The sequence below is a fragment of the Schistocerca americana genome, chromosome 8 (genome assembly GCF_021461395.2).
Source record: "Schistocerca americana isolate TAMUIC-IGC-003095 chromosome 8, iqSchAmer2.1, whole genome shotgun sequence".
In the NCBI taxonomy this organism is placed as follows: Eukaryota; Metazoa; Arthropoda; class Insecta; order Orthoptera; family Acrididae; genus Schistocerca; species Schistocerca americana.
The window spans coordinates 509,353,935-509,379,502 of NC_060126.1; the positions used below are offsets into that span (position 1 = coordinate 509,353,935).

The following is a 25,568-nucleotide window of genomic DNA, read 5'->3' on the forward strand; positions in this document are numbered from 1 at the left end:
ATGCCAATGTGTGATAGGTCTGCCAGCAGACTTCTCTTAGCAATGCATGCTCTTGTTGCATGTGCTGGTATGCTTCTTACATTCTGCTTTTTCGTCTTTCAAATGTCAATTTCCTTCTAAGGCAGAAGAATTTCTTCAAGTCATCTACTGCTTATCCTCAGTGTTACATACATTATGGACAGCTTCGAAAACTGTTTTTGTAAATTTTACTGCAGCAGTTTCTGTTCCATGCCCAGACCTGAAACCAAGCTGTTCTTTGCACAGAAGTTAATATTTATTTCAATAATCCATACTACTGTTTCTCAGAATATTTTTGAAAACGAAGTAGCAGCGAAACTACTCTGTAATTCTCTGTACTTTCTGTACAACCTTTTCTTGTGGATGGGAAGAACTTCTGTATGCTTTTTGTAATCAGAGAAGCAAATGGGTGTGAATGACTCATTTATAATGCTAATGCAGTCCTCTAGAAGATGCATTGGAACATCACCTAGGCATGTAGATATTTTTATGTTATCTGACTGTTGTGTTAAAGTGCAGACCCACAACAGTTCATGTTCTGTTGTACATTGTTTAATCTCACTGATACACTATTCATACTACTTCATCCTTTTATCGCGAGTTATAGTGTGTCAAGTCCAAACCATCCGCAGCTCGTGGTCTAGTGGTTAGTGTTGCTGCCTCTGAATCATGGGGTTCCAGATTCTATTGCCAGCTGGGTTGAGGATTTTCTCTGCCCAAGGACTGGGTGTCTGTGTTGTCCTTATCATTTCATCATCATCATCATCATCATCATCATCATTCCTGACTGTGGCTAGACTGGACTGTGAACCACACTGGACTGTGTGAAAATTGGGACTTAGTTTGGGCACTGATGACCGCGCAGTTGAGCACCCCACAAAACCAAACATCATCATCATCATCATCATTACGTCCACACAGAGATTGCATAACACACTATTCCCTACTGGTCTTCTTGGCACCACACCTGGAGTGCGGGTTAAGTCCCTAGTAATAGAACATAACTCACTACAAGCTACCTGGCGTCTGAATTCATGAACTTCCCTCAAGTGCCCAGAACAATGTGTATCTCTTGATAGATTGGGAAGGCAGTTACCTGCATGTAACCCTTGTTTAACTCTGAATGTCTGTATGCTATCTCATTTTAAATACTTTTAGACTCAACACAATTTGTGTATCTAACACTGATTTTAGGTAAAGTACAATTCATACATGCACTGTAATATTATGTTTGATAAGTTTATTACACTCTTTGTTATGCTTCTTGGGAAGTTTTTTAGGGGAATCACAGATTATAATTCATGCAGTACAATGCCTCACTAACCTGTACCAAACGTATCCCTCGTGTCAGGAATGATTATTTCACGCCAGTTTTCTGTGTGGCCTTCACTCTTAAAGGGCGTAACGAAGGTGACCTTGTGCCCCCTGGCGACCAGTTCTCGCAGGTAGCTCTGTGCCAGGATCCAGTGGCTCCGCCCGTGCAGAGGGAAGAATGCCAGGAAGTGAGCTCCATCCAGGCCGCCCAGCAAGCAGAACAACAGCACGATGTGAATGGCTTGCATCTGGAGAACAAATTGTGCAATAGTATCCAGTATTTACATGGGGTATGATTCATACAACAGAAAAAGTGAGTAAAAATCCACTGAATATGAGAACGGATGTGGACAATAAATACAGTAACACCTTGACCCCCTCTGGTTAACTTTCAATGGTGGCTGAATTGGATTAAATTGTAATTAGTGTAATTTACTTTAAGATAGTTAATGTGGTAACAATAAAAACTGTAAACACGAGTGCGTGTTAATCCAAATGTATTATTTGTGTCTCAATTTTAAAGAAAAAGCTACTTATTTCTAGAAAAGGCAACACTGATTTTGTAATTCAAGATCTGATGCAACTGTCATTTTTTTTCTTCAGTGGAACCCTAAATGCAACATGCAACAAAGAGCACATCACAACAATATTTCTAGACCTTTCAAAAGGCATTACTCAACTTTCTAATTGACAACACATTGCTCATGAAACTGTTGTGTGTAGGTATAAGGGGACAAGATTTGGGAAGGTAAAATTGTACCTACAGAACAGAGCTCAGCTTCCATTCCCAAAAGAACGCAGCATAAACTTCTACTACTCAGAAAAGCAGTGTATCAAATAAGAGGCAGCACAAGGCTCCGGTCTGGGACCAATCGTTATTTTTTTTTTTTTTTTTCCTTTTATCTCTTTTTTGTGAATGATCTGTAACTGTCTAGACCATATCACAAATACATCAAAATTTCAGATGATGACAGAAATGTATTAATAAAACAGAGCACCAAAGAAGAGTACCACATGCATTACAGACTAATTTTCAGGATATATACTACCAATAAACACACAAAATGCAGTTACAACACATTTGTACACAGTACAAAATAAGCATTCATTAACTCTTTACATGGAATCATTCACCAAATCTCTAGAGAATATAATTTCTACCAAATTTCTTGGAGCATGGATCTCCCTCCACACTGATTAATGCTATATTTTATGACTCCTCAATACATGAGCATGAAAATATACAATAAATTAAAGGGCTGTGATATTCTGAGCATAGAAATTGGTCATCTAAAGAAAAAAATTACATGAACTCTTAGTGGAAAAATTTTATTATTCAGTGGAGAAGTTTATGAATGATGTGTTAATTTAAACAAGGCAACTAACATCTCTGGGGGAAAAAATGTACAAAACTGTAAAAGTATCGTACAGCTAGAAAATTGTTTGATAAATATACTTGTTGTTATTTTTAAGTCTGTAAACTAAATCCCTAAAATTATATATTGACATGTCTCCAGTACAACAGATCACATGATCTGAATTTTGTATGTTCTGAGATGAAATAAATCAAATCATATGTTGTACTACCAAAATTTTCTCTTGTTAAACATTAAAAGAGATAATAAAAAATTTAAACTTATTACTGCAGATTGCAGATGATGTAATCTTCTGGGGAAACCTGCCTGCCAACAAAACTTGTATCATACACACATCAAAAAATGTTTTGTGTCACTTCGGTTCCCAGAACCCCTGAAGATAGATGTTAACTGTGGATATTGTACCACAGACACAGTTCCTTTGACTGTTCAGAGATGTCACTAAACCCACCCAAAGATGTAAACAACAGTGCATGAGCAGCACATATTAGATGGAGGGGGTCCAACAGCCGATCAGTTCCAGTCATTCCACCAGGAAGGAGGCACATGGCTTGTGTTGTCTGTATTTCAACCATGTCTAGATGGTCAGTACCATGGTTTGATTGTGTCCACATTGTTACTTTGTGCCAGGAAGGGCTCTCAGCAAGGGAAGTGTCCAGGCATCTTGGAATGAACCAAAGTAATGTTGTTCAGACATGGAGGAGATACAGAGAGATAGGAACCGTCAATGACATGCCTCATTCAGGTCACCCAAGGGCTACTACTGCAGTGGATGGCTGCTACCTATGGATTATGGCTCAGAAGAACCCTGACAGCAACGCCACCATGTTCAATTATGCTTTTCATGCAGCCACAGGACGTCGTGTTACGACTCAAACTGTGCGCAATAGGCTGCATGATGCGCAACGTCACACCTGATGTCCATGGCGAGGTCCATCATTGCAACCACGACACCATGCAGCATGGTACAGATGGGCCCAACAACATGCCAAATGGAATGCTCAGGATTGGCATCACGTTCTGTTCACCGATGAGTGTCACATATGCCTTCAAACAGACAATCATCGGAGATTTGTTTGGAGGCAACCTGGTCAGACTGAATGCCTTAGACACACTGTCCAGTGAGTGCAGCAAGGTGGAGGTCCCCTCCTGTTTTGGGGTGGCATTATGTGGGGCCAACGTATGTTGCTGGTGGTCCCGTAATGACTGTATAATACATGAATGCCATCCTCCGACCGATAGTGTAACTGTATTGGCAGCATATTGGTGACGCATTCATCTTCATGGACGACAATTCGCACCCCCATCATGAACATCTTGTGAATGACAGGATAATGACATCACTCAACTAGAGTGGCCAGCATGTTCTACAGACAAGAACCCTATAAAAAATGCCTGAGATAGACAGAAAAGGGGTGTTCATGGATGATGTGACCCACCAACCACTGAGGCATCAACACTGAATCCCTGTTGAGGTGTGGGACAATCTGGACCAACAGTGCCTTATTGAACTTGTGGATAGTATGCCACAATGAACACAGGCATGCATCAATGCAAGAGGATGTGCTACTTGGTATTAGAGGTGCTGGTGTGTACAGCAATCTAGACCACCACGTCTGAAGGTCTCGCTGTATGGTGGCACAACATGCAGTGTGTGGTTTTCATGAGCAATAAAAAGGGTGGAAATGATGTTTATGTTGATCTATATTCCAATTTTCTGTACATGTTCCAGAACTCTCAGAACCGAGGTGATGGAAAACTTTTTTTGATGTGTGTTTAATTCTGTATTTCATATACAATCATGCTTTGCAAGAAATATTCTTGATTTTGAAATGTTGAGAAGTATGAACAACTTTATACCAATAAATCAGGATGTTCATCCTTATGAAGTAAGAAGCAAACAAGACACACATGTTTATCATGCACATACAAGACTAAAATAAAATAGACTACTACAAACAGGAAAGAAAGAACTGTACTCTAAACTACCTGACAACATTGCAACGATAAGAGGTACTTCTATGAAATTACTGTTATTGTGCAGTTGAATATCTTTCATCAGTTACTGTCAATATTATAATTTTAAAAGTGAAATATCATTGAAAATCTGAAAATACCTGATGTAAAGGTTGATCAAATGTTTCCTTAGGTGTAAGATAATTGAATCTGATAACGTTAAGACATTCAGTCTGTATGATTGTATGCTATAGATACAATTCATTTCACAGATGTTTTATGACTATTTTGATGTAATTTAGAAGAAATGTACAGGAAACGTTCATAACAAATATTTCATAGAACATAATTATGAAGAGAATGGAGCTCATAGTTATTTAAAACATCTTGGATGTTTCAAATGTCTGTATGGTCATCTTACCAGCTCATCATTTTATGTTACCTTATCAGTTTACAGTATTGTTATTCATCATGACACAGTGCTTATAACAGTGCAAAGAGACTTGTCCAACATCATGTAGTATAGTTTGCCATGTAGTATAGTTTGCACAACAGATTATTAATAAAGATGTAATATTAGCTACATTGCAGAACATCAAGAGGGAGGAGTTTTGAGGGTCATTTATGATAAGATATAGCATGGGATGCATATAGTCCACAGTCTAGACCCATATCAGTGGGTACTGTACATCATTATGTATGATTTCGAAATACATAAGAAGACCGATGTTTGGTGTTACTTTATAACTGATCCTATCTAGTGAATCTGGGAAACATTCTTAAGGGCTGATGTTACAAGTTTTACCTTCAGTTGCTGGCAACAGCCACTTCATGTTACAAGGTAGCAGCATACATCAAGAGGAAAATTTCATTGCTGGCATATTAGACCAGTCTGAGGGAGACTCATGGAGCTGGTAATGATGGTGCAGTGTGATAAAATTTCTAACGGAACATTGCTGTGTGACATCTCCACAGTAATGATGAATACATCTACCACACACATACTAGTGGTGTTGCAATCTGCTTGTAACAGTTTTGCTCGGCACACAACTGCATGTCTGAGAATAGGACAGCAGTTGGTGCTTAAGTGAGTGTTGGGATTGACACCTTCATTGAACTGTGCTGAATATCATTCACCACATAAACTGCAGTGGACAGCCACAGGTGGAATGAAAATATGCTCATCACCAGACAAAAAAATTAGTCACCCATAGAGACTTTACTGCAAGCATCATTTAATGCCGTGTAACAACACCGGTGAATTTGATAACTGCCTGTATTTGCTGTGGAAGCAATGAAACAACAGTCTTGTTTGCAGAATTGACTTTATTGCTTCATTTATTCATGATGCATGTTTTGCCTAATATAAAGCTTCTTCAGATTGACCAGTGTAATGTCGGTAAATGGGTTTTGGTTACCATGATTAGGGCTTCAGCAAAAAATGAGTCATATATAGTGAAATAAGAGAACTAACGTGCTCACATTGCATATTAAAAATGAAACATCCGATAAACTTGCAGGTCTGTGTAGCATAGACTGATACTCTACATTAGTATATCAGACTGGAGAATCAAGAATGGGGCCTCCAGCATATTTGCCATGTGACAAGACTACTTACAGGCCTGATCCTGCCTTTTATCTGCTTGTCTATGCAACACAGACCTGCAAGGTTATCAGCTGTTATGCTTTTAATATATGACATAAGCACACACTTGATTCAATTTATTTTATTATATATGATGAGGGTAGTCTATTTTTGCTGATGCCTTCTTAAGGGGCTCCGGAAAGGCTCAAAAGCATGAAAAGTTCAATTTTTACTTTTTTGCGTTTTCTGAATCTGCAGACTATTACCTTTTAATAGATATATAATTTATTCAATTCCGAAGACTACAACAATTTTTTAATTTTTTTTGAAATGTGTTCTACATGGGCGTGACCCACTGTGGCGCTGTTAAACTGCTGTCAAATGGTGTTATTATTAACGTCCGTGTTCATCAGGTACGTTTTAGTGATGTGAGATAAAGTATGTGTTGTGGCTAACCTGTGATGGTTCAATATATATCGCTGGTGTGATTGTCGATTGTTTCATGTTTATTTACTCTGTCGTTATCTCGAAAATATTCGTAATTAATTCTGTTTCTTGAGTCTCTGTTTTGTTGAAGTATAATAATGAGTAAAAGTAAAGTTATTAGAAATCCTCTGAAGGCTTTTAAGAAAAGGAGAAATGTTGGAAAGCCAAAGGTATGTGTTATTACTGTAAACAATAAAGACGATAACCAAGTGAGTGAACCTAACATCTCAAGTACACCTGCACATAGCAGTCAAAGTGAGAAAGAAAATACTTCACAGAAGAAGCTTGGTTCAATGAGTGAAAACTATGAATGTTTTATGGGTAAATCGGATGTGAATGAAGTATTTGATAGGTCGGTTCTCAAAGGAATTTTTTCAAACTGTGTAAGATGTATTCATTGTAGTGAAGTTGGTCTGGAACTCTCCATAATAAAGCATGTAGGACTTGCTAGTGAAATACAACTGAAATGTGATAAGTGTTCATACATGACCACCTTTTGGAACAGTGTTGCAGTAACTGCAACTGAAGAAAATGGTAGCAAAATCTACGAACATAACATTAGATTTGTTTATTCCTTGCGTTCAGTTGGTAAGGGTGCTACTGCAGGTGCAATTTTCTGTGGCATCATGAATCTTCCAAATCCCCCAACCAAGTTTACGACCTATAATAAATTAATAGAGTCTAAAGTAGAAGATGTCTGTATAGAATCTATGAAGAACGCTGTGGAAGAGGCAGTAATGGAAAATAATGGTAACAGAGATTTGACTGCAGCGTTCGATGGTACCTGGCATAAACGCGGACACACATCTCTTCATGGTGTAGTATCTGACACCAGTATGTATACAGGGAAAGTTTTAGATGTAGCAGTAATATCAAAGTATTGTAGATGACCACAAAAATATAAAGGTACACATGAAAATAATTGCAAAGCTAACTATAGTGGCAGTAGTGGAGGAATGGAAGTGGCTGGTGTTGCCAGTATATTCCAGCGTTCTGAGGCGTGTGATAAAGTGCGATATGTTAATTACCTTGGTGACGGTGATTCTAAAAGTTTCAAACATGTTCAAGGACTGAAGCCCTATGGTGATGATGTTGTAGTGCAGAAATTTGAGTGTATTGGACACGTACAGAAGTGAATGGGAACAAGACTTCGGCAACTGAAAGCTTCGTACAAAAAACAAAAACTCAGTGATGGTAAAGGGTTGGATGGGAAGGGAAGGTTAACTGACAGTGTAATTGACAAAATACAGAACTATTATGGAATGGCTATTAGGCAAAATACACAAAGTGTCGACGAAATGAAGAAGGCTGTTTGGGCTCTTTTTTTTCATACTTCTTCAACCGATGAAAATCCCCAACATAGCTTGTGTCCCAAAGAAGAAGACAGTTAGTGTAAATATAACAAAGGATTGCTAACTGGTGAAGTGTACACTCATAAGCATAGTCTGCCTCATGCAATAATGGAGGTGATAAAACCTATTTTCAGAGACTTAGAAGCACCTGAACAGTTGAAAAAGTGTATTCACGGAAAAACTCAAAACCCCAATGAAAGTGTAAATAGTGTTACATGGTCGAGAATCCCCAAGACTGTATTTGTTGGAATAGAAACACTTCACTTTGGTGTGTATGATGCTGTTGCGACTTTCAATAATGGCAACATTGTAAGGTGCAAGGTATTTAGAAATATGGGAATGAAGATAGGTTCTAACATGGTACGAGCGATGCTTGCTTTAGACAAGGAACGCCTTCGGGCTCCAGACAGGGCTGTAAAGAGTCTAGAAATACAAGCAAGAGTAAACAGGAGGAACAAGAGGAAGCTGGAGGAGGAGTTTGCAGAGGATGAAGATAATCCATCCTATGGACCTGGAATGCACTAAAAAGTTAATCCAATCTTTGTCGCTCGATTCCCAAAACTTTTATTTTCTCATACTAATTACATGTTTTCTAAGGATATTCCAAACATATTTGTTTCAAACTTTCAGTAAATGTTACACAGTACCTTCTGCATAATTTAACACAGTCTTTTTCCAAAAAACTGTATATTTTTGAATATATAAATAAAAAATTGCAAAAAATGTTGTGAATTTTCATTACAATTGAAAAAAAATCATCTTTAATAACTGAACTAAAATTTTGTAAAATCCCTGTGTTAAGTTGTAGCCCATATTCCAATAAATAATCTGTAAGAAGTTCAACTTCCTACCTCAAATACTTTGTGAGGAAAGATGTAATTTATAAGCGTTATTTTAACATTGCAAGTATAGGGCGTTCCGGAGCCCCTTAATTGTGGCACCCAAAACACACTTACAAACATTATACTGATCAATATGAAGTTGCCTTGTCTTAGGTTAAATGTACATCATGAATAAATAAAGCAAAAAAATCAATACTGCAACGAAGACCATTGTTTTCACCACATTCAGCATAGTGGTTGCTGTACCAACATACCATGAAGTGGAAATCCTGTTAGGAAGTAGGTCTACAAGGTTGTGCAGGTACATCAGATTCAGGTTAAGCCACTCACTGAGGATTTAATGTGCAGTCTGTAATGGGACAACCTCCTATGACATTACCTTTCATTATAGAAATAGCTGATACCAGGGATATATTCGAATCTCATATAAGTGAGCATTATCTCGGCTGTTTCACTGAAGGAATTTCATATGATTTTGTATATGATGTGTTGTATTTCAAGCTAAAATGTATAATAAGAAATTAATTTGTTACAACTGATATTTACTATCTCTGTTTGTATAGCTAAAATTCTTCTTCTTTTAGAAATATTTGAAATTACGAAATATCTAGCATACTTAAAATTCCTGTTATCAATTACACAATCTAATCCTAATTATTAAATTTATTTCTGGATTCATTTTAGAAATAATGATACAGCTTAGTGACGATTCTTCATTTGTCAAGAAAGTTTGTAAACTCTTTGGAATATGTTACTACCACAGAATGAGTTGGCAGTAGTGGACATGCCTCTGATGAAAATGGACATGTTTTTAGTTTTGGCAGTAATAAGGTAATTTTTGGTTTTATGAAAATGGAGATCGTGAAGTCAGTGTGATGTAGAAGAATGGGACAAAATAAAGAAAATGTCATAGAAACAGGAAGTACTTCCTCAATTATTATGTCAACTGGAACCCACAAAGTCAAAATTGGAGCCTCAAGAATCTACACCTACAAGTCCTGCAGCCAACAAGATAATGAAGACAAGTAAAAAAAAAAATTGTATATCTTATGCCTCTCGAAGCTTTTGAAACTAATGAAGAGACTGAAAATTTACTGGTGATGTGTGGGAGGGTAAGATTACAAGTTTCACCAAACTGTGGGGATCCTGATGTCAGTGTTTTACCCCCTGTACCATCATGTCCCATAGATTTTCTATGGTGTTCAAGTCAGGCAATTTTGCAAGTCAATCAAGTTGCAATAGTGTGGGGCAGTGTTCAGAAAACCAGTCACATATTCTTCCAGCCTGATGAACTCCACTGTTGTCTTCTTTGGATGCCTGTGTGAGCAAAATGCCCTGTTGTGAGGTGAGCCGATTCCAGATGCTCACTGCATGCAGTTCCCGTGGCAATGTTCTCTCCCCTATCTTGCAGGGATGGATGTTCATTCACGGTGTGCAGCAAGTCCCGTCATGTTTGAAAACAATTTTGATTCACAAGCTGTGAAACATGTCCCTGTTTCCTCTCAGTCAGGATCAACCACTGACCACAATTCTGACTTCGCATTTTACAGCCACATGTATTACACCATTACTTGTAGACAAATGAAACATGCACAGATCCAGCAACTTCACACGCCATGTGGCCATGGGCATGGCCAAACACGATTGCCCCTTTTCGCCATTCTGTTATGTTGTTAGATATATCCATGTTAACATATAATGTTTACTTGAAACATAAACGTCTACCATTCATCAGTGAGCTTGCACTGGGGTGGCTAAATTTTTCTCCAGTCAGCTGAGTTCACACTGAAGCAGAACTGACCAGATGGTTTAAATTTTCATCTATCTTTTGCACAGGGGATTCATCAATAGTTTTTGATCAAATTTTCAGTGAAGTGTGGCCGAGGACTACGGTTGATGGTGTTGACCAAATGAACTAGAATGACCAGGACTACGAGCCCACTGCAAATACAGCCTTCATATGTTCTAGGTACCAGAAGGGATATATCATCAAGTAATAAGTGCTGAAGGCTCTGTGAATGTTGTAGGTTACAAGCTGCTAAGTGAATGCATTTGATGAATTCTATCCATCTGAGCTACTTAAAGAATGTAACAACAGTGCAACATTACATAATTGTGTGTCATACACAATGACAATTTTGACGGCCTAACAGAAACAATGTTTTGTTCAATTATATTTCTTGTTTTAGATCTTACTCAAGTCAAAAAATTATCTTTTATCGAAGTAAGGATAAGACAAAAGTAACAGGCAACAACAGAGTAATGTTCCTCCAATCGATATACATTTCTCATGCTAGTACGAGTAAGAAATTTGCCCAGTTAATCACTCTCATTGTTCACTCACAGATGATGGAAAATGCAAAAACATTGTACAGGGAAAACGAAACGTATAACTGATCCAAGCATCTTTAACTAATATTACAATATGTCCGGTGAAACAAAACACCCTGCAAGACAACACAAATAATTTGATGCTATGACAGTTTGACCCCAAAGAGCAAAAGATCCTCCTCAGTTTGCCTGACTGGTCAGAATACTGCAAGAGGCAAACTCCTGAGACTTGTTATAATCTCCTCAACACACTTGCATCCACTATAAGGTTGGCTCTTGACAATGAAGTCTGACCTAGTAACATCGACTCTTCAGGTGTCTGAAATTTCAACACAAAAATTTGCCCTTGTCCACATTGATCATTTTTGTAGGTCTTGTCCAGCTCTGACGTGTTATATGTTTCTCCTTCCCCTTGCTGCCCTGCAACCACTAGAAGCCCGGGTCCTCAATTCCTTAGGTGGTGGTGGTGGTGTGTTGGGGCTTACGGGTGCTCAACATCGAGGTCATCAGCGCCCTGACACACATTAAAAGGAACGAATGTGGACAGACCTAAGAAAACTAAAGCACACACTCAAAGAAAGCAGGAAAAGAAGGAAAATTCTACATAAGAAAGTAAAACCTAAGGAAAGGGGAAACATAGCAACAAGAATGTCACAGGAAATTGTTATTGGCTGGCCACTTACATAAAATATGGGCGAGCTTGTCACATAGTGAGCAAATTAAAATCCTCTCCCTAAAATCTTTGTAAAAACATTTGACAGGGCACAGAACTTTAAAACTTTAACCACATTCATCCGAGTGTTGCCTAAAAGAGATGGCAGGTCCGCTGGCAAGTCAGCCATGACCTGCCGGTCAGAAAATAAAATGTAATCCAATAAAACGTGCCGCACAGTGACCTGGAAGCCGCAAGCACCACAAATTGGAGGGTCCTCTCGCCGGAGCAGGAAGCCGAGTGAGGAGAACCTCGTCCCGTCGATGGGGCTGAAAGGAAGTACACCACACACGCGTTGTGGGCTTGACTACACGGAGCTTATTGTCAGTCACTTCCAGCCACTCATCCTCCCACCGACGCATGACCCGTGAGCTCAACAGCGAGGTGAGTGCGTGCAAGGGGATAGCACACTGAGATACTTGTGGGGCGAGACACGCCGCCTCGGCTGTGAGATCTGCCCTTTCATTCCCAGCAAAGCCGACATGCCCCGGAATGCAGTAGAAAGCTACAATTCCTTAGGATTAGTGGATTAGCACTTCCTCTTGGCCAGCAGAACCTCACCCACCTACTCTGGTGGATAGCTCTTTTTGCTTTTGTGATTATATATCACTAATCTTGATGCTTGCACAGTGGTGGGATAACTGGGGATGTCAGCTACCAAATATCTTATTGTGGGGAATAAAAACCTTTTTCTCTTACTATTTTATCTTGAAACGACTGTGTTTATGGTTTTTTTTCCTATCTGTAATCGATTTTGAAGTTCTAAGAATTCATCTTCTGGCACATTAACTCTGTCACCTAGTAACCACTACAGTGGATACCAATTTACGAAAATCCAAAATACTTGTGAGTGTACACCACATCGAATACTAAGACAATGAGACTAAATGAGGCTGTGGGAATTCTGTGTCAAAGATAACATCACTGGTGATCCACTGAGACCATATGTGCAATCTTTGACTGATGATTCACTTAATGGCATCAGAATGAGCAGTTGTATCTTGCTTGTACGGTTCCAGTAAAAATAAAAAGTGTGCTATATCAGACTCGTGTCACATTATTACACACCCCACATATTAGCCATGTAGTGTAGCAGTATGCTTATGTCTGTGGCGACTGTGTTTGTACTGAATTTGGACATTTATGCTTACTGCACAACTACAGTGTTGCTGCCATGCCCCGATAGTGTTGCGCAATTCACACAGTCGGACAACAGTTCTCAGGCCGCAATACCAGGTGCTATTGAATACACCCTCCACACACCTCAAGTTATCAAAAGCAATACAACGCTCTTCATGATAATACTCCAAAAGTGAACAACAGTCTGAACAATGGCGTGTAGCAGAAAACCGTGATTTTACAATGGACCCTGCTTTGATTGCAAACCAGGCTACTTCCAAGCCACTTCAATCCAATCGGTTGGATTTGTGTTTGTTCTCTTTCGATCAAGTGTCATTCACGCCACACTCGAATTCATTCACTCCAGGCCTCATGCAGCTGTTGGCATTGTCTTCCATCCTACCTACTGGACGTCAAGTCAGGCCACATGAGAACTCAAATGAATTGCACTGTTGCTCTCCCCCTGTGGATGGCACCCTTGAAACCAACTGGACAGAAGGCACTTCATAAGCTACCATCTTCTTGGCCGGATGAACCAAACTCCTGGTTCACCATTCGACAGCATTTTTGCTTTGAGTGACATCATCAGTGACAGCAAGAAATTCATCAAACTTCTTACTCACTTGAGGGAACATGTGGATAAGATAAGTCATATTCTCCTTGCCCTGCCCCCTTCCTTCTTTGAACAACAAATATGAGACCATGAAAGTAACATTACTTCGCTGCCTCACCTGCTACCCAGAAGAGCATTTATGCCATGTGATCTACGAAGAAGATATAAAAGGAAACGTCTACAACATTAGGAAAAGGACCCAGCTACTCACAATAAAGATGACCTGTTGAGGAGCAGACAGCCACATCAAAAAGACCATTGCACATTATCACTTGTGACCAAAGCCTTCTTCAGCAAAGGAAACACACACAAGTACACCTTACCCACACATGACCACTACCACAAGGAGCTCTGACTGGAATGAGGACTGTCACATAAACAGCAATTTGGAGAGGGGTGGGGAAGGAGGAGGGATAGCAGCGTATGGGAGGGGGAGAGAAGAGAGCTGCCTGGCAGGGCATGCAGGGACTAGATCACAGCCTCGGAGGACTACCAGGGGTAGTGTCGGAAGGTGGGGTGTGAGGGGAGAAGCTTGGAGCAGAAAAGGAGAGGAACAGGGAAGGGGAAGGAATCGATGGGTGCATTGGCAGAGGGTGGTACGCAATGAGGAGGAGGTAACATGAACAGGGAGGAGATGATACGACAGAGGGAGTGGAAACTGATGGGTGGAGCGTGAGGGGACAGTCGGTCACTGTCGTTTGCGGCCAGGATGATTTTGGAAGTGGAGAATGTGTTATAAGGACAGCTGGCCACGGTGGCCGTGCGGTTCTAGGCGCTGCAGTCTGGAACCGCGAGACCGCTACAGTCGCAGGTTCAAATCCTGCCTCGGGCATGGATGTGTGTGATGTCCTTAGGTTAGTTAGGTTTAAGTAGTTCTAAGTTCTAGGGGACTGATCACCTCAGAAGTTGAGTCCCATAGTACTCAGAGCCATTTGAACCATTTTTTTGTTATAAGGACAACTACCATCTGCACAGTTCAGAAAAGCTGGTAGTGGAGAGGAGGATCCAGATGGTCTGGGCTGTGCAGCAGCCTTTGAAATCGTGCATCTTGTGTTCAGTTGCATGCTGTGCCACAGGGTGGTCTACTTTGCTCTTGGTCACAGTTTGGCAGTGGTCATTCATCTTGGTGGATAAGTGGTTGCTGGTCATGCCAATATAAAAAGCTGTGCAATGGTTGCAGCAGAGATGGTATACAAGGTGGCTGCTTTCACGGGTGCCTGACCTTGTGTGGCGTAAGACAAGCCTGGACAGGACTGGAATAGGATGTGCTGGGTTGGTGGATTGGGCAGGTCTTGCCCCTGGGTCTTCCACAGGTATATGATACCTGTGGCAAGGGGTTGGGGTTAGGAGTGGCACAGGGATAGACTAGGATGTCGTGGAGATTGGGTAGGTGATGGAACAATACTTTAGGAGCAGAGGGAAGGATCTTGGGTAGGATATCTCTCATTACAGGGCACGACGATAGAAAATCAAAGCCCTGATGGAGGAGATGGTTCAGATGTTTCAGTCTGGAGTATTATTGGGTGACAAAGGGGGCACTCTTCTGTGTCTGGGTCTTGTGGGAAGTGGGGGGATTAGAGTTATCTGGGGAAATGGCATGGAAAATAAGTTTGCAGACTAGGAAAAGAGAGTTCTTGTCACTGCAGATACGCTGAGCCTGGGTAGCAAGGCTGCATAGGAGGAATATTTGGTATGCAATGGATGACAGCTGTCAAAATGCAGATACTGTTGATAGTTGGTGGGTTTAATGTGGACAGAGGAGTGGATGGAGTCACCAGAGAGGAGGAGGTTAACGTCCAGGAAGGTGGCGTGTTGGGTTGAGGAGGATCAGGTAAAGTGGATGGGAGAGATGGTGTTGAGGTTGTGTAGGAACGAGGATAGGGAATCTTGGCCCTGTGTTCTGATCATGAAGATATCATGAATGAACATGCACCAGACCAGGGGGTTTGGGAAATGTCTCCATCACGACTACAGCATCGGCTACACACTCAAATTGATCGCCACCTCATGTCCAACTACATACTGAAGACGCTATGCGTTGTCAAACTTCCTTCACAAGTCCAGTTAGCCACTGTTTCCCACGAGAAAAGGCCATTGGACGTTTGTCTCAGATTTGCAGATAGACTATTTTCCACCATTCAATATCGACAATGTACAAGCGATTCAGACAACAATGGCGTCGAACGTGGCTTGCAACCACAGTGAGAACATAACTGACCTCCCACCTACCCCAAGTTGATCGGATCTCGTCCAACCTGTCCCTCACTCGCCAATCACACCACACCTGCGCCTGCAGGTATTGTGCACAATTTTGTGAATCCACTCTCAACTGTCATCCACTGTGTGACTTCCCAAACTCGGTTTGCAGTAGGTGCACTGAACTGTGCTGGATATCTAAGTCGCCTAGAACACTCACAATAGTGATGATGGCTTTGACCCGCCTCGATCTCTTCAAGACAACAGACTCTTCCTACTTGCCTTCATTGATGGCCAACACTGCATGGTCGATTACAGCTCAGAGGATAGTGCTTTGCTGTATTCCCCATAATCCCATCTTGCTCACCCATCCAACTTTTGCAGCTAACGACTCGACAATCTGAGTGTATGGGTCTCGGGTGCTCGCACTGGCTCTTGGTTTTTATGACGTTTTCACACGGACATTTATAGTCCCGGATGTGGGCGAATCAGTACTAGTAGCAGATTTCCTCCACCACTTCCCTTCGGTTCCTGATGCGTCTGGTGCGCAGTAACTCGTACAACTAGAGGTAGCTTTTCCACAGGTGTCGTTGGCCATGATAACTCGCCAGTATGGCACAACGGCACAGTCCATTTTATGCAGCGGCGTCTACCACTAATGGAAATACCTGGTGGCCATTGGTTCTTTCAGGATTGCCTCCAAACTACTGATCATATTTAGCAAACACAACAACCCTTCTTCGACATACGCATGATGAACTTGCACTTCTACATCTACATTTATACTCCGCAAGCCACCCAACGGTGTGTGGCGGAGGGCACTTTACGTGCCACTGTCATTACCTCCCTTTCCTGTTCCAGTCGCGTATGGTTCGCGGGAAGAACGACTGTCTGAAAGCCTCCGTGCGCGCTCTAATCTCTCTAATTTTACATTCGTGATCTCCTCGGGAGGTATAAGTAGGGGGAAGCAATATATTCGATACCTCATCCAGAAAAGCACCCTCTCGAAACCTGGCGAGCAAGCTACACCGCGATGCAGAGCGCCTCTCTTGCTGAGTCTGCCACTTGAGTTTAATAAACATCTCCGTAACGCTATCACGGTTACCAAATAACCCTGTGACGAAACGCGCCGCTCTTCTTTGGATCTTCTCTATCTCCTCCGTCAAACCGATCTGGTACGGATCCCACACTGATGAGCAATACTCAAGTGTAGGTCGAACGAGTGTTTTGTAAGCCACCTCCTTTGTTGATGGACTACATTTTCTAAGCACTCTCCCAATGAATCTCCACCTGGTACCCGCCTTACCAACAATTAATTTTATATGATCATTCCACTTCAAATCGTTCCGCACGCATACTCCCAGATATTTTACAGAAGTAACTGCTACCAGTGTTTGTTCCGCTATCATGTAATCATACAATAAAGGATCCTTCTTTCTATGTATTCGCAAATACATTACATTTGTCTATGTTAAGGGTCAGTTGCCACTCCCTGCACCAAGTGCCTATCCGCTGCAGATCTTCCTGCATTTCGCTACAATTTTCTAATGCTGCAACTTCTCTGTATACTACAGCATCATCCGCGAAAAGCCGCATGGAACTTCCGACACTATCTACTAGGTGATTTATATATATTGTGAAAAGCAATGGTCCCATAACACTCCCCTGTGGCACGCCAGAGGTTACTTTAACGTCTGTAGACGTCTCTCCATTGATGACAACATGCTGTGTTCTGTTTGCTAAAAACTCTTCAATCCAGCCACACAGCTGGTCTGATATTCCGTAGGCTCTTACTTTGTTTATCAGGCGACAGTGCGGAACTGTATCGAACGCCTTCCGGAAGTCAAGAAAAATAGCATCTACCTGGGAGCCTGTATCTAATATTTTCTGGGTCTCATGAACAAATAAAGTGAGTTGGGTCTCACACGATCGCTGTTTCCGGAATCCATGTTGATTCCCACATAGTAGATTCTGGGTTTCCAAAAACGACATGATACTCGAGCAAAAAACATGTTCTAAAATTCTACAACAGATCGACGTCAGAGATATAGGTCTATAGTTTTGCGCATCTGCTCGACGACCCTTCTTGAAGACTGGGACTATCTGTGCTCTTTTCCAATCATTTGGAACCCTCCGTTCCTCTAGAGACTTGCGGTACACGGCTGTTAGAAGGGGGGCAAGTTCTTTCGCGTACTCTGTGTAGAATCGAATTGGTATCCCGTCAGGTCCAGTGGACTTTCCTCTGTTGAGTGATTCCAGTTGCTTTTCTATTCCTTGGACACTTATTTCGATGTCAGCCATTTTTTCGTTTGTGCGAGGATTTAGAGAAGGAACTGCAGTGCGGTCTTCCTCTGTGAAACAGCTTTGGAAAAAGGTGTTTAGTATTTCAGTTTTACGCGTGTCATCCTCTGTTTCAATGCCATCATCATCCCGTAGTGTCTGGATATGCTGTTTCGAGCCACTTACTGATTTAACGTAAGACCAGAACTTCCTAGGATTTTCTGTCAAGTCGGTACATAGAATTTTACTTTCGAATTCACTGAACGCTTCACGCATAGCCCTCCTTACGCTAACTTTGACATCGTTTAGCTTCTGTTTGTCTGAGAGGTTTTGGCTGCGTTTAAACTTGGAGTGGAGCTCTCTTTGCTTTCGCAGTAGTTTCCTAACTTTGTTGTTGTACCACGGTGGGTTTTTCCCGTCCCTCACAGTTTTACTCGGCACGTACCTGTCTACGTACTTGCAGCACGACAATGACCCTATCTGACACAGCATTCATGACGTCGCGAAGGAACTGCAAGTGGTGTAGTGTCACCTCAGCCAGCTACATTGACTGCCTCCGTCCCATTCCATCACCCTATGTCTCACCACAGCGTGCCGAACCTGAATCCTGTCTGTCGCCCATGGATACGCCTGTGGCACTGTCTCCATCTATTGACACGAAGGTCAGTTCTGCGCTTCTCAGTCACCCACCCATACTGTTTCTCCAAGTGTTTCTCCACAGGAATGGTTTGAGCAGTGTGCTATTAAGAATGAAATGGTCCATAAGACTACACTCGGTTGGTTTGATTTAATCAGTTTCGTAGCGCGGCTGCAAATACAGCAATCGGCATCACGAAGGATGGACCAGTTAAAACCTCTGTGATATTCTACGTCCTTATTTCTATCACCTGGCATCAGTAATCCTGCTCAGAATGTTTCTAACTCACAGAAACATATCCACGCCAGAATGATGTCTTCATGGTGAAATTATAATCGTGTAGTAAAATAATTAATTAATCTCTGGATCTTCTTCACTCTTAAATTCAAGGCAGATGCTACTCGATACTACCAAACAGAGGACTGTAGGCTTTTCATCTTCGATCCCTAACACGGGAGGTAACCACATTAGGATTTCTTTGCAGAGTACACGGTAAAGTAATTTTCCTAATTCAGTTAAGATATAAACAACGAACAAAAAAAAAAGGTTCAAATGGCTCTGAGCACTATGGGTCTTAACTGCTGTGGTCATCAGTCCCCTAGAATTTAGAACTACTTAAACCTAACATAAGGACATCACACACATCCCGCCCGAGGCAGGATTCGAATCTGCGACCGTAGCGGTCGCGTAGTTCCAGACTGTAGCGCCTAGAACCGCTCGGCCTCTCCGGCCGGCAAACAACGAACAAAGAATAGTGCACATTTGAAATAGTACAGCCAAGTGGTAATATTAAAGTTTTCTGGTATATAGCAGAATTAGAATGAAATGGTACCAGTTGTAACGTGCTGATTCGAAAATTGCCTGCGAGTTACGTATCAAATCACGTTTTATTACGTGTAGCCAGTCCCAATGAAATTTTTAAGTAATACCAGCCAAATTAATTGCATGTCAAAAGTAAAATCGTAACTACGCCACTGTCAATGATTTGTAATGAACTGAGCCGCCCCATTTCAGGATGTACGGTTTATGACGGCCGAATGTTGCTGCTAGGCGCGGCGTATATTGACATGGAATATGAGCAGTCACTACACAGACTGGTGCCTAGTGAACAAGACAGCACGTCGTCATTTAAATGACATTGAAAGTGGGATGATAAGTGCGTGACGCATGGGCGATAGCATGTTGGAAACTACGCAATTATTCGAGTTTTCGAGGTCAGCGGCGTCTATACCTACAATATCACAGAGATAATGTTTCCAAACGCGTAAACGATCGCACAGGACGAAAACAAATGTCTGACAGACACGTGTCACAGTGCCTTCGCAGAGCTGTTATGAGTTTACTGTGACTCAGCCTGGCGCCGATTTGAATGTGGGACGCCAGTAATCCGTTTCTAGCTGGACTCTACGGAGACAGATGAATCCCAGAGGCTTCAGCTGACGACGACCGACTTGTCCATGGCTTTGAGCCATTAATTCTATTTCGTAGATTTAATTTTCTAACATTATTAAGATGGTAATATACTCCACGAGTTGTTACCCAACTCTGTAGTAACGGGTTACCTAGCAAATCACATTTCGGATTTCAAATGCGCCATTTTACTGAGTCAGTTATGTATACGTTTATATGAATACCTAGTGTCTGTTCTTTCGAAGATCAGACATGACGCGGGATCTGCAGCTATCAATTGAAGGTGGAGGGCGGAGAAAGGAAAGATGTCAGCTGCATCGCGACTTTATGCGGAATCAGCGGAGCAGTTGTCAAGCCAGCTGCGTACATTTCCACTCGTCACAGCTGATGTCGCGCGAAGCCCCTACATCTACATCTACATTTATACTCAGCAAGCCACCCAACGGTGTGTGGCGGAGGGCACTTTACGTGCCAGTGTCATTACCTCCCTTTCCTGTTCCAGTCGCGTGTGGTTCGCGGGAAGAACGACTGCCGGAAAGCCTCCGTGCGCGTTCGAATCTCTCTAATTTTACATTCGTGATCTCCTCGGGAGGTATAAGTAGGGGGAAGCAATATATTCGATACCTCATCCAGAAACGCACCCTCTCGAAACCTGGCGAGCAAGCTACACCGCGATGCAGAGCGCCTCTCTTGCAGAGTCTGCCACTTGAGTTTGCTAAACATCTCCGTAACGCTATCACGGTTACCAAATAACCCTGTGACGAAACGCGCCGCTCTTCTTTGGATCTTCTCTATCTCCTCCGTCAACCCGACCAGGTACGGATCCCACACTGATGAGCAATACTCAAGTATAGGTCGAACGAGTGTTTCGTAAGCCACCTCCTTTGGTGATGGACTACATTTTCTAAGCACTCTCCCAGTGAATCTCAACCTGGTACCCGCCTTACCAACAATTAATTTTATATGATCATTCCACTTCAAATCGTTCCGCACGCATACTCCCAGATATTTTACAGAAGTAACTGCTACCAGTGTTTGTTCCGCTATCATATAATCATACAATAAAGGATCCTTCTTTCTATGTATTCGCAATACATTACATTTGTCTATGTTAAGGGTCAGTTGCCACTCCCTGCACCAAGTGCCTATCCGCTGCAGATCTTCCTGCATTTCGCTACAATTTTCTAATGCTGCAACTTTTCTGTATACTACATCATCCGCGAAAAGCCGCATGGGACTTCCGACACTATCTACTAGGTCAATCTCATCGTAGAATTAGTCAGTTATTTGTTTTCGCTGGGGCTCATTAACTGCTGTTACAACAGCGATCCTGAACCCGGGGGTAATTACCCCTATGCAGCTGACATCAATAGTTCCTTTCCTTTCTCTCCCCTCCACCTTCAACAGTAACAGTGCACTATAAATAAAAAAATGACAATCGATAAATAAGCCCATAGCAACCGGAATACCAACGTGGGAAACAAAAAAGCTACGAACTTATGCACCAACATAATACATTAATTCATTGAAATTCGTTCCAAGCTAAGCCGCAGAATTACGTACACAATCTCTTCAGTATTGTTCATAGGAGAGATGCAAAATTAAAGTTTATTCAGTCAATATGTTCCAGCCGCGCGGATTAGCCGAGCAGTCTCAGGCGCTGCAGTCATGGCCTGTGCGGCTGGTGCCGGCGGAGGTTCGAGTCCTCCCTCGGGCATGGGTGTGTGTGTTTGTCCTTAGGATAATTTAGGTTAAATAATGTGTAAGCCTAGGGACTGATGACCTTAGCAGTTAAGTCCCATAAGATTTCACACCACATTTGAACATTTGAACAATATGTTCCAAACTAATTTTCATACAGCATGGAATGAAAGACTGATGTTAACTGTACGCGCTTTTACAAAGTATAATTTACTGGATATGCAGTTTTAATTGTAAAAACATTTTGTTGTTTGGCAACAGCAATGTTTGCATGTTAGCAATTGTGAAGCTATTTTCTAATTAATTAATTATATGAAGACACAGACTGTGAGTTCGAAAACTATTTAAGTAAGAAATATACGGTAAGTGAGCATTGGAACGCTAATAAACTTATGAATAAATAAAGTGAAGTGGTACATACAATGGGTGAGTGCTACTCGCGTCATGGGTACCGCAATTTGCGGTTGACTCAGAACGATAGCGGTATCCCTTTCTGTCACGTTGACAGTGTGTACCGATTACCGATTCTTTGAGCGTCTGTTGGTAGTGGTCCTGCACCCACGATAATCTCTGGACCCTGTGGCGGCGGGCTTCTTCAGTGAACAGCGATTTTCTGCATAGTACTGCTGTTTGCTCATGTTGAATCTCATCGTTGAATTAATGAGTTATTTGTTTTCGCTGGGGTTCGTTAACCGCTGTTACAACAGCGATTCTGAACCTGGGGGTAATTACCACCCGAGGGGTAAAATGAAATTTTCAGAGAGGCAAAAACTAAAAAAAATGTGTGTGAAATCTTATGGGCCTTAACCGCTAAGGTCATCAGTCCCTAAGCTTACACACTACTTAACCTAAATTATCCTAAGGACAAACACACACACCCATGCCCGAGGGAGGACTCGGACCTTTGCCGGGACCAGCCGCACAGTCCAAGACTGCAGCTCCTCAGACCAGAACGGGCAAAAACTAAACGATTATTTTCAAGAGATCATTACTATTACCACAACTTCATAAGACTCTGACACTGATTACACAAGTCATCAACAGTTACTTTTTCTCAATTAGTAGCATTAAGGTGGTGGAGATTACAGGTTCCTCACATATGAGGCGTGACAATAAAGTAATGAGACTGATTTTCTTTGCAAGATGTGGCAACCCTGCAGGCTTGCGTAGGCACGATATCTTTGACCTTAGTCTATAAGCTGCTTCTAGTCCAAGCAGCACATCGATGCAACTACTCAGTCGTGAGTTGCGCTGTAAGAAGTTAACACATGTTTGTGTCTCTCATCACGGAAATGGAACTGCATAATACTGCGCAACGGTATGCCATTTCTTTTTGCATTAAATTCTGTGAAAACGCGACGACAACTTATGGTAAGCTTCAGAAGGCTTTTGGAGACGAGGTTATGTCAAGAACTCAAGTTTTTCATTGGCATAAAATGTTTAGTGAAGGCAGAACGAATATTGAAGATGAAGACTGCAGTGGACGACCATCAACCTCATGGACGGATGTCAACTCGGCAAGGGTGCGTGAACTCCTGGACAAACAGTTAACCAATATTACTACAAAGAAATTTTAGAAAGACTTCGTAAAATAGTTCTTCGTGTCCATGCCAAAATTGCTGATAATTGGATTCTGCATCACGATAATGCGCCATCACAATCTGTTCTGTCCGTACGGCAATTTTTAACCTCAAAACATATTTCAGTACTACCACAGCCACCTTATTCACCAGAGATCACTCCGTGCGACTTTTTTCTATTTCCAAGAGTCAAAACGGCGGTCAAGGGACACCATTTTCAAACAACACAAGATGTCCAAAAAGCTGTCACAGGGTCTTGGAGGATATTACAGAAGATGAGTTCCAGAAATGTTACCATCAATGGCAGAAGCGCTGGAAAAAGTGTGTGCAATCAGAAGGGAACTACTTTGACAGAGACAACACTAAACTTGACTAAAACAGTATGCATCATTTTTTTCACATCAGTCTCATTACTTTATTGTCGCACCTCGTAGTCCACCCACTACACACATATCTTACGCTTTGTCCCGCACGTCTCTGATGATAAAAGTGAGAATTATACGTAACAAGCGGTAAATACCTCAAGAAAATATCTTGTCCAAGTTGTAGATAGTACTTGCAGTAGTCCAGAAATTGCATCATTACTCGCTTCGAAAGAGATAATTGAATTAATTGACAGCACGACATTGAAGTAACTACATATTGGCTACTATAGTGTTGTACACATAATTATTATTATTACTGTTAGTGGCTGTGGTCAGACACAAATCATTAACAGCCTGAAGTCTTCCAGTTTCTGCTAGTTGAGAATTAAGAAGTGCAGCAATCAATGGATTTATCAACAGTAAGTATAGTGCACACATTTTAATGAGGCTAATTTTAAATGGGTTTGCAGTGTGCAGGTCAAGCAAGTGCTGCAATGGAGAGGAGCAATGCAGGGGAAGTATGTTTCGTAATAAGTGTCTACCCTCATTGTGGATTGTTATCTTTCACATCTGAGAACGAATTGTGGGTAGCATTTGCGACGCACTACGAATTCATTCGTCATTCATTCTACGAACGCCTCCGACCCCTCTCCCTCCCCCCCCCCCCCCCCCCCCCCGACACCACAAACACACTCAAAATAAATATCATTGATCTTACATTATTTTAAAAATAAAAGTGTTCCGAGAAAGTCTTTCATTCTACAGTTTTGTTAAGTGCTGAAGAAGGTAATAATGTGTGGAGGGGGGCAGGGGGCAACAGACGGCAAGAGAAGTGGCGGTGGGGGAGGGGTCTCATGGCACTCAGGGATAATGAGCCAAGAAAGTTTGGGCACCACTGTGTTGCTGTCAGTCAAACTGGCCTTAGCGGTTTTCCCCTAATTTTTGCCCTTTCGTCGCAACTGCAAAGACGCGTGATTTTTTTTTCACCAGATGCGTTTCGCTTTATTGAGGTAAGACATCATCAGTGGTCTGTAATTAAGTTATTTACGGTCGGAGGAAGGCAATGGCAAATCTCCTCCGCTAGGACGTTGCCTAGTCGGCGGTGCGGGTCTCCCGCAACGTCCCCTACACTCCTCGGAGTATGGGACCTCATCATCATCATCATCACATTTTGATCTGCTTTAAGATCGAAAACCAGTTCGTCAAGAATATGTTGATTTGTACTTATCACTGTAAGTGATATTCTCAACGAACTGTTTTTCGATCTAAAAGCAAATAACGTAATTACAGACCACTGATTATGCCCTACCGCAATAAAGCGAAACGCATCTAGTGGAAAACAAATCACGCATTTTTGTAGTTGCAACGACAGAGCAAAAATACCCTCGAGAATTGTAAGGCAACTACGAACACAATGGCCACACATATGAAGAATCCATAAAAAAGTTTTTTAGTTCCGATCCTGTTAAAAATCTGCGTAATATCGGCTTTTAATTCATTTACTTAAAAGAAGAACACCTGATTACACAATACTTTTTCCTTTTTCTGAGAGCGAAGGGATTGCCGCGGCCCCCCTTACCCCCGAGTATAGACGCCCTTGAAGACAACACATCTGTCACGACATTCGGTACAGCCAGTACTGCCTCCTGCCGTGGGTATAAAAATACTCTCTCTGTTTCTTTCCCTCCCACGCCA

At 41.8% G+C, this 25,568-nt stretch overlaps 1 protein-coding gene across 1 annotated transcript in view; it reads right to left on the bottom strand.

Annotated features, from left to right (window-relative positions):
• Positions 1-25,568, bottom strand: part of LOC124544773 (UDP-glycosyltransferase UGT5-like) — a 133,748-nt gene that overhangs the window by 38,716 nt on the left and 69,464 nt on the right. Inside the window, exon 2 of the mRNA XM_047123451.1 lies at positions 1,343-1,580. Within this exon, the coding sequence (XP_046979407.1) occupies positions 1,343-1,580 (238 nt within the window). The remainder of the gene's footprint in view (positions 1-1,342; positions 1,581-25,568) is intronic.